At 66.5% G+C, this 8,957-nt stretch overlaps 1 protein-coding gene across 1 annotated transcript; it reads left to right on the top strand.

The window, feature by feature from the left end:
* The first annotated feature begins 2,968 nt into the window (after positions 1-2,968).
* Positions 2,969-7,024, top strand: LOC118259646 (paired box protein Pax-4). Its single transcript, XM_050708053.1, has 8 exons — positions 2,969-2,981; positions 3,599-3,729; positions 3,806-4,021; positions 4,931-5,021; positions 5,350-5,541; positions 5,661-5,743; positions 6,580-6,646; positions 6,840-7,024. The coding sequence occupies exons 1-8, from the start codon at positions 2,969-2,971 to the stop codon at positions 7,022-7,024; spliced, it is 978 nt and encodes a 325-aa protein (XP_050564010.1).
* Positions 7,025-8,957: the final 1,933 nt, after the last annotated feature.

Raw genomic sequence — 8,957 nt, 5'->3', positions numbered from 1 at the left:
CTCTGCTCTATCCCAGTCCATTCCGGTCCCTTTTACTCCTTTCCTTCCCTTTCCTCACCTCGCCTCACCTCTGCGTGCTGCACAAAGACCACGCTCACCACTCTGGCTACGGCTGAGCTCCCCCAACAGGACCCAAGGAGCTCACAGCTCTGAGCCATTCTTGGCTTTCCCAGTGCACCCGTGGGGAAAGAAGTCCCTGGGTGCCCCACTGGAGCACTGGCCAAGCCTTCGGCTGGCGCAAAGCTGGGGAATGCCAGCGGGGCTACGCTGGCCCCCACGGGGAAAAGCGTCCTGGTGGGAAAGGCTTGTTCTCTGCCACCATGCACAGCCTCACGTGCTTTGCTCAGAGGCAATCCATCCCCTTCCTAGCAGAGAGGGAGACTGGGTGCACTGCTTGTTGGCATTTCAGAGGAATCTCTGAGTTGTCCCTATGGTTGAGTTACTTGGATTTATTTTGCTTTTGTTGAACTTTGTAATCACAATCAGTGTCTCCAAACAACGTCCCCAAGCTGTGTGGGGAGGTATTGCAAATGCTGCTGTGGGATTAGGAGACTCCAGCAGGGAGACCCTCGTGCTGGGGACGGGCAGGAGTTTTGTGGGGTATTGCAGGTTAAACTCCAGGTTTAGCAGGTGTGCAGCAGGCTGCCTGCGACTTCATCAAGGCAGCAGTTGCAGCAGCAGCCACAGGTCTGTGTGGCACCTCTGTGGCTCAGCACGCTGCTCAATAACTGCCACAACTGTTACTGCATGAGCAGGGAGGGGAATGGGATTTTCCTTGTGAGAGGGGCTGGCACCAGTGCCCTCGCTGGAACCACCCCAAATCCCCTCTGCACAGTGAGACGTGGGGCTGCACAGTGGGGCTGCTCCCCCAGCCCCAGTTAAAGCTGCGTTTTGTGGAGCATGTGGGGCAGTGCTTACTCCGGAGGGGTTTGGTGCCATGGGGCTGTCCCCACAGGGGTTTGCCTCGGTTTGCTGTGCCGGAGGAAGGAGGCTGCGGTGTTGGTGTCTCAATCCACAGGAATGCCTGAGGTCAGGATCTGGGGTGAGGGAAGGTGCAGCAGGCAAACAGAAGCACTGAGGGACTTGGGAAAGTTCTCAGGGTCTCTGGAAGTGTGCGTGTGCGTGGGGAAGCCCAGCCATGGTCTGCTGAGCTGCTGGAGGTGATGGCGCGGCTCCGGCTGGAGGAGGAGAGGCTCCTTGTCAGCAGGTTGTCCCTCGCAAATGTCCCTTGGCTGGGCAACACAGGGCTGTAAATCCAGCCCCACGCCATTGTCTGCAGCTGAGCAACCCTGGATTTATGGCAGTGCAATCAGAGCACGGAGCTAGACCAAGGCCCTGGCATAAATACGCTGCGAGACGGTGACGCTGCCTGTGCGGAAGCGGGGGAAGCGGTGAGCTCACGCACTTGTGCCTGGAGCTGCTGGGCAGGCAGCAGAGAGGGGTTCAAGTGGGTGATAAACGGCTTGTGAATCAGCACGGGAGCTGCTGCACATGAAAGCAGAGCTCCCGATCCTGCTTTTTCTCGGGCTGGAGTAAAGCAGCAGTAGCTCCGCAGAGCCCGCGGCACCGCGCTCCTGCGGCTGCCAGGTCCTGCTCCCACACGGAGCGGCGTGGACCTGGAGGGATTCCAGGGAGGCTGGTGCAGTTCTGATTCATGTGGGAAAGATCAGCTGGGTTCGAAATAAATCGAGGGGAGGCTGGAGGAGGCTCAGAGGAGGGCAGTGCCACCGGAGGCCGTGCAGAGAGCTGAGGGCAGCATTCACCCCTGGGTGCAGCCACCCTGCGGGCACAGAGCGCTGCACGCACCGGGAGGTTGGGGATGGTCAGCACTGACAGCAGCCCCTCACGGGGGTAGTGGCCCAGACATAGGGGACCCGTGGCACCCCTGCTTCCCATCCCTGCTCTGTGCTTTGTGCTGCAAACCTCTGCTTCCCTCGCCCGGCTGCAGCTGCGTTTCCCCTGTGCCCGTGCACTGCCCAAGCCCCAGTCCCAGGAAAGGACCGCGTGTGGCAGCTTCTCACAGCAGAAGAGGCGATGAGAGAGAGGCAGAAGTCTGTGACATCCTGGTAGGATGCAGGGGAAGAAGAGGGAGGCACTGCTCTCTGTCCCCTGAAGTGATAGGACTGGGGGAGTGGAAGGGAAGCAGCAGCAGGGCTGTCAGAAGGCAGCGGCAGGAGGCAGCGTGCCCGGCTGCACGGAGCAGGGCAGGGGGTGGGCTGGCACGGGATAAAAGGGAGCCTGATGCTGTGTGCTTTCAAAAAAGTACTGGGCCAATTCGGAGATGCAAAACCCCCATGGGGTTATGAACAGGAGGACCCCCCCTGGCAGGGGGAGCCCCTGAGCTGTGGATTGCTGCAGCTGGGGAGGTTTGGAGACGTCAGCCAGTGCTGGCCTGGAGGTCACCGGCTCCCCGAGGTGTGCGCATCCCCCGGCCGCTGGCAGAGCCGGGACGTGGGCTGCAGAGACACTCAGACCGTGTCCCTGCCAGTCTCCCATCAGCTCCTCTGCCCCCAGAACCTCCTGTCCCGAGACAGCCCGGCTCTGGGGTGGGCACAGGGAAACCCCCCACCAGCCGCAGCGTGTCCATGGGAGCGCACGCAGGCGCCGGGACGCGGCTCCGCAAAGCCAGCTGTGCCGCACGCCCTGGGTACAGGCAGTGCTGGTGCAGCGCAGGCAGCATTCCCAGCACCTCCCCAGGCACCTCTGAGCCCGAGGGCCTCTTCCAGCCCTGTGAGCACTTTAAAGCCCCAGCTCTGTTTGCACTGCCCTGGAGTACAATGGTTTTCCAAATGCTCTGATGCCCTCGAACATTTCCATCCTCCTGGTATTTATGCTTTTGCTCCCCTTCCTTCTCGCAGGATAGTCGGCAGGGGACGTGGCCGAGCCTTGGACGCTGGCACTGATTTATCCCCCCTCACAAAAACCACCTGAAAGTTCCCTGGCACAGGAAGCCCCGTGAAGCCTCGCCATGCAGCATCAAGGTGAGCAACGCGGCTGCACCAGGGGGGCTGCGGGGAGCAGAGTCCCTGCATCCGTGGTCCTGGGGACGTCGGGGAGGTGCTGTGAGCCCCCGCTCTGTGACAAGGAGGCTGCTGTTCCCTGCCACTTTGTGTTTGGTGCTGACAGCTGACACGCGTGCGGCTCTGCGGGGTCCTCCTGGCCCCCAGCTGATGTTTGGTGCCTTCCTGCCCACCCCTGCTGCTGGGACCCCCATTTGTGCAGCCCCTGCTCTCTGCTGCTGCCGGGAGGATTGTCCTGCACCCTGTGCCCCTTCATGGGGTGTTGTTTCTGCTGGCACCACCTGGGTTTGTCCCCCTGTCCCTGCCTGGTCCCACTGCACCCTGCCCGCACCCACACACGGGGTCACCCCAGCACCCCGCACCCCTGCACCCCGCACGCCAACAAGCGAGCAGCACCAGGCTCAGTCCCGCTGCCTGGCCCCACCAAACCTCCCCTCAGCACACAGGGGATGGGGCTCCCCCCAGCCCCAGTCCTTCGCCCTGCAAAGCCCCCCGGAGTGCTGGGCAGGGAAGGGGAGGCAGCACCCCCCTCACCGCCATCCCTGTCCCCTGTCCCCTCCCGCCTGGCCTCTCCCCAGGCCCCAGCGGCGTGAACCAGCTGGGGGGGCTCTTTGTGAACGGCCGCCCCCTCCCCACCTGCAAGAGGAAGCGGATCATCGAGCTGGCCTCCTGCGGCGTGCGCACCTCCGACATCTCCCGCAGCCTCAAGGTGCGCCGGGGCCGGGGGTCCTGGCCCTTCTCCCCCCTCTTCCCGCTGAGCACCCCCCAGCCTCTCCGTGCCGCAGGTGTCCAACGGCTGCGTCAGCAAGATCCTGGGCCGTTTCTACCGGACGGGGGCCGTGGAGCCCAAGGCCATCGGGGGCAGCAAGCCCCGCACGGCCACCCCCGAGGTGGTGGCACGGATCGCCCAGCTGAAGCGGGAGCAGCCGTCCCTCTTCGCCTGGGAGATCCGACGGCAGCTGCACGCCGAGGGTGTCTGCGCCAGCAACCGGACCCCCAGCGTGAGTCCCGGCTGGGGGGGGTCCAAGGGGATGCCGGGGTCAGGCACCACGCAGGGTCCAAGCCCATGGCTGGGGCTTGTGGGTGGGGGTCCCGCACTGGGGAGGGAGTGGGCACGCAGGGACGCTTGGAGGGACAGCAAGAAGCAAACAGGAGTGAAGCACGGATTGTGGGGATGAGCCAGGGGAGCTGAGACCACCGCCTGCAGCAGGAAACACACGGCATCCACCCTGCAGCGACAGCGCCTGCCTGTCCCTGGGGACCTGTCCCCACCCTCACCCAGCCGCCGTGCCCCGTGCCACCCCAAGGGTGACGCGCAGCAGCAGCCGAGTCCCGAGGAGGGCAGGGTGCTGCCCAGGGCTGGGATCTGTCCCTGGGGCTTCCTGGGGAGGGGAGAAAAGCTTTGGGCAGGGAGGGGAGGGGAACGATGCCTCTGAGCTAAAGCAGCACGGTGGAGGAGAGCCCTGGCAGCCGTTCCCACACAAGTCCAGCGTTGGCTCTGGCGTTTGGCTGCTGTAGCGATTTGTCTGCCACAAGTACCCGGCAGGCAGAGGTGACAGAGGGCAGCCCGCACAGCCGAGAGCCGTGTTCTGAAACCACAGACCCACCACGATAACCCCACGGCCCCCAGCTCCTATGCAGATTGCCCCGTTAGGAGCAGACGGGCACGTCCCCAGCACGGACAATCCCTGGCACGTGCTCAGGTGCGCGGTGGCCCTGGCATGGCCGCAGGAGAGCCCTTCGGGGACAAACATTGGGGCATCAGCTTCGACTCCTCCCTGCCTTGGCACTGGGTCAGGCTGCCCCCGCCGCCCCAAAGCTTCTCCTGGACCCTGCTCCCACCCTCGCAGCACCCTGCAGCCGCAGTGCCGGGCACCCTGCCGGCGGCACAGCCCCATCTCTCCCCCCAGGTCTCCTCCATCAACCGGGTGCTGAGGAGCCTGCAGAGGGACTCGTGCCCCGCCGCCGGCCGGGCTTCAGCGAGGGACCCGCTGCCACGGGGTGAGGCTGGGGAGCAGGGGCTGGGGGGGCTGCATCCCGTGGCAGGGACCGGTTCTGGGAGCACGGAGAGCTCCTGCCACCGCCGGCCTCCCAGCGGCACGCACAGCCAGGTGCACACACATGCACATGTGCACACACACACACATATATGTGCACACATGCAAATGGATGCAGACACACGCACACATGCCTGCATGCACATTGCTCCTCTGCACACTCCCTCACTGCCCCTGTGCCCCCTTATTGTCCCTCACTGCCCCCTGCCTGCCCCTCCCGGGCATCCCCATGGGCACAGTCCCAGGCTCCTTCTCCCTTTCTGTCCCCGCAGCCTCCCCGCTCACCCCCACCTCCATCCCGCATCCCCTGGGCTGCTGCTCGCCCCCTGAAGCCGGTACGGCCGGTGCTCCGGGGACCCAGCGCCCTCCCCGGGGCTCCACGTCCAGCCGGCAGCTCCCGCCGGGCACCCAGCACCGCAGCAGGACGGTCTTCACCAGCCAGCAGTCGGAGGCCCTGGAGAAAGGTGCAGTGCCACCAGGACGGCGGCTGAGCAATCAGCACCTGCCCCATGCCACGGGCACTGGGGGGGGGGGGGGGGGTCACCCCAACGGAGGGGCTGATTGCACCCCGACCCCCTTGCAGAGTTTCGGAGGGGGCAGTACCCGGACACCGCCACCCGGGAGAGACTGGCCGCGGCCACCCAGCTGCTGGACACAACCATCAGGGTAGGAGCAGGCGGCCACGCGGCGGCTGCAGCCTGAGCGGGGCGGGCAGCACAGCCTGGCCGGAGCTGGGGCGGCCGGGGGGGGGTCCCAGCCTGGGCTCCCTCCTGCTCTGACGTCCCCCAGCATGCGGGGACGTCTCCAAATCGTGACGCTGCTGCTGGTGGCAGAGGTGGGAACAGGCTCAGGCAGGGCAGCGTGCGTGTGCCAGAATGGGGGGGGGGGGACCCCAGCCAGCAGGTTTTGTCCCCAGGAGAGGGGCAGGGCTGCTCCATCGGTACCTGCCCGCTTCTCCTGCTCTCTCCTGTCCGCTGGGGGCAAGCACGGCGTGCTGGGGTGGGGGTCCCCCAGGCTGCTCCATGGCAGCAGTCGCCGTGCCCTGGAGGTCTGTCACAGGTAACGCACTGCAGGGCCTCGCAGAAGGGTCCTGCCCTGCCCGGCTCTGCCCCACCGGGGGCATGGTGCTGGGCCCCGGGACGGTGCCATGGGGTGGGGACACAGGGAGGGAAGCAGAGCGCTGTGGAGCTGGGGCATGCTGCATGGCACAGCCTGTGCCACGGTCCGTGCTGTGCTCCTGGCACTGCCCCGTGCCCCGGGCCGGGCTACGTAAGGCCGGGCACCACGAAGCCTGCGTGTTTGCAAGCCCACGAACGCCGCGGTGGAGGAGAGGCAGGATCAGCCCCACTCCTCCCACACCGAGGGCCGGTGCCCCAACAGCAGAACCGCCGGCCTCGGGCGGGCAGAGCCCCAGGTCTCCAGCCCAGCGTGACCGAGGGAGGGGGCTCTGCCCAGGGCCCATCCCGGGGGGGCACAGCCTCACCCCCTCCCTCCTCTCCCAGGTCTGGTTCTCAAACAGAAGGGCCAAGTGGAGGCGGGAGGCCAAGCAGAGGCTGGAGGCCGGTGCAGGTGACAGCCCCTGGGCGGAAGGGACGGGACCCGCACCCGGTGCCCGGGCGGGGGCTGGGGGCTGCCCTGGGGGGGAGCGCGGCTGCAGCCTGGGCTGGGGAGGGGGCACGGCTGCTCCCTGTGCCCCCCAGAGAAGGGAGACCCCAGCCCTAAAGCAGGGTCTCCGCGCTGCCCTCCCGCTCTCCCCACGCAGGCTCCTGGTGCGACTGGATCCTGCCCCCCGGGGCCGCCGCGCGCCCCCCCGCCGTGACAGCCCCCATCTCTGCGCAGGTAGGAGGGGGTCCGGGCCTCTTCCTGCACCCGGGGGGGCTGCGGTGCCCCCCGGCATCCCCCAGCCACTGCCGTGGGGGCACCCCAGAGCGCTGGGACGTGCGGTAGATGGGGGGCTCCAGTGTGCCCCCCCCCACCCCGGGTGATGCTCCAGGAGCTGCCCCCAAGGGCGCAAGCCCCCTGCAGCGTGGCCTGCTCCCGGTGCAACCCGTGGCTGCTCGGTGATGCCCCGCTCTCTGCTCCCCACACAGCACCTCCCGCCTGCCCCCGCCAGCTCGCTGGAGACCCTCCACGGCCACAGCCGCCGCCTCAGCACCCCCCCGGCCCCCCCGGCCCCGCTGCACCTCTGCACCTCCAGCCCCTGGGACGATGCTTGCTGCGGTAAAAGGGCCACGGGGCAGGGGGTGCACCCGGGGGCTGGGACCCCCGGGCATGGCCAGGGAGGGAGCCCCCGGTGCGGAGCAGGGCCCCAGGGGCTGCAGGGGGGTGCGGGGAGCTGCTCCCCCTCCCTGCCTGGCCCCGGCCCCGTGGGGGGGTTGCAGTGGGGTGGGTGTCCCTGGCCCCACTGCCTGAGCCCCGTGTGCCGTCCCGCAGGCCTGGCCCCCGGCGGCAGCCCCCCTCCGGCTCCCTGGCAGCCCTGGGAGGGTCCCCCCTTCGCCCTGCTGCCCCCCCGTGCCCACCTGCACCCCGCTGCTGCCTGCTGCGTGCCCGAGCCCCTCGCCCGCCTCCATGCACCCGGGTGCCCCTGGCTCTGAGGGCATTCGGCGAGGCGGGGGGGCTCCGGCACGTGGCCCCCAGACCACACGGGGGGGGGGGGGGGGTCGGGGACAGCCACATGCCTCGGTGACAGCCGGGTGGTGGTGGTGACATCCCTGGTGGTGGTGGGGGCCAGGCAGCAGGAGACAGGCTCCTCGGGGACCCCCTTGCCACACTGGAGGGTTTGTCACCTCCCCAGTGCCGTGTCCCCATCCCAGCCCTCTCCCGGCCTTCGCAGAAGGGCTGCCAGTGTCACTGCTGTGTCCCCAGCTACATCCCTCGCTCTGCTTCAAGCCTCTTGTCCCCTCCTGTCTGCAACGCCCCAAATTACGGTCAGAAAACCGCGTTGCCCACACGTGAGGAGGGGGCACCTGGTGCCCAAGCTCCCATCCCACCGCCGGGGCTGGGGGGACGCACTGGGGAGACCCCAGCCCTGCCTGGGGGGCACCAGCTCCGACACCCCCAGCCCCAACACCCCCCCTGCCTCCCTGGCAGCACGCTGCAGAGCCGGGGACGTCGTCCCTGCATCAGGGCCTTGACCACAAAAAGAAAGGACCAAAGTTTTGTACTAATTTGCATTGATTTGGAGAACAGCTTGCACCAAAAATCAGCCCCAGAAAGCCCCGTGCTTTTGTTCCTTGTTCTAAATAAAAAGTTTGGGGGTTTTGTTTACTTAGAAATTGAATTTAAAACAATGGAGCCAGGACGATCGCCTCCACCACCAGCACGGGGCATCATTTTATTTGAAGGAAACCGATCGCTTCCTTCAGCCGGAGAAAACAGCTCAGGGGTGGCCGCACGGGGACACTGCTCGGCTGTCACCGTCCCCACAGCCCCTGGCCTGGGCAGCGCAAGGGCCCCTTTCTCCCCCGGGACAAGCCTCGGCTCCAGCTTAGTGCTTGATAAACAGGAAAAAATATTTTTGTAAGCAAAAAATGTTCCACGGGTATCTCTAAGAGACAAAAAATCACATCCCAGGGGTATGCAGCTGTGACATCCCAGTCGCTCAGCCTTGCAGAATGCTCAGGCTGGTTCCCACACCCCCTTTCTCCAGCACCTGGGTGCAGTCAGGAGATGAGGACACGGATGCTCCGGGCCACCCGAGCCCTGGGCACCGCCAGCTCCGCTCCTCCCATGCTCTGCCCCAGTGCCCGGTGCCCCCCAAGCCCCGTGCGCCCTCCCAGGAGCTGGTGGCACAACTGGGGCACTGCTTGGATGTCCAGGGACAGGCGATGGGGCTCACCCCCAAAGTGCTGGGGTGAGCCAGGCCCGGGGATTTTGACCA

The sequence above is a fragment of the Cygnus atratus genome, chromosome 1, assembly GCF_013377495.2.
Source record: "Cygnus atratus isolate AKBS03 ecotype Queensland, Australia chromosome 1, CAtr_DNAZoo_HiC_assembly, whole genome shotgun sequence".
Lineage (NCBI taxonomy): Eukaryota > Metazoa > Chordata > Aves > Anseriformes > Anatidae > Cygnus > Cygnus atratus.
This window is presented reverse-complemented; position numbering and strand designations above follow the sequence as displayed.

What these genes read in the sequence shown, in the direction of transcription:
- LOC118259646 (XM_050708053.1), top strand. An exon ending in GAGGGACCCGCTGCCACGGG is followed by an intron (nt 5,022 to 5,349) that starts GTGAGGCTGGGG and finishes CTGTCCCCGCAG; the next exon opens with CCTCCCCGCTCACCCCCACC. An exon ending in TGCTGGACACAACCATCAGG is followed by an intron (nt 5,744 to 6,579) that starts GTAGGAGCAGGC and finishes CTCCTCTCCCAG; the next exon opens with GTCTGGTTCTCAAACAGAAG.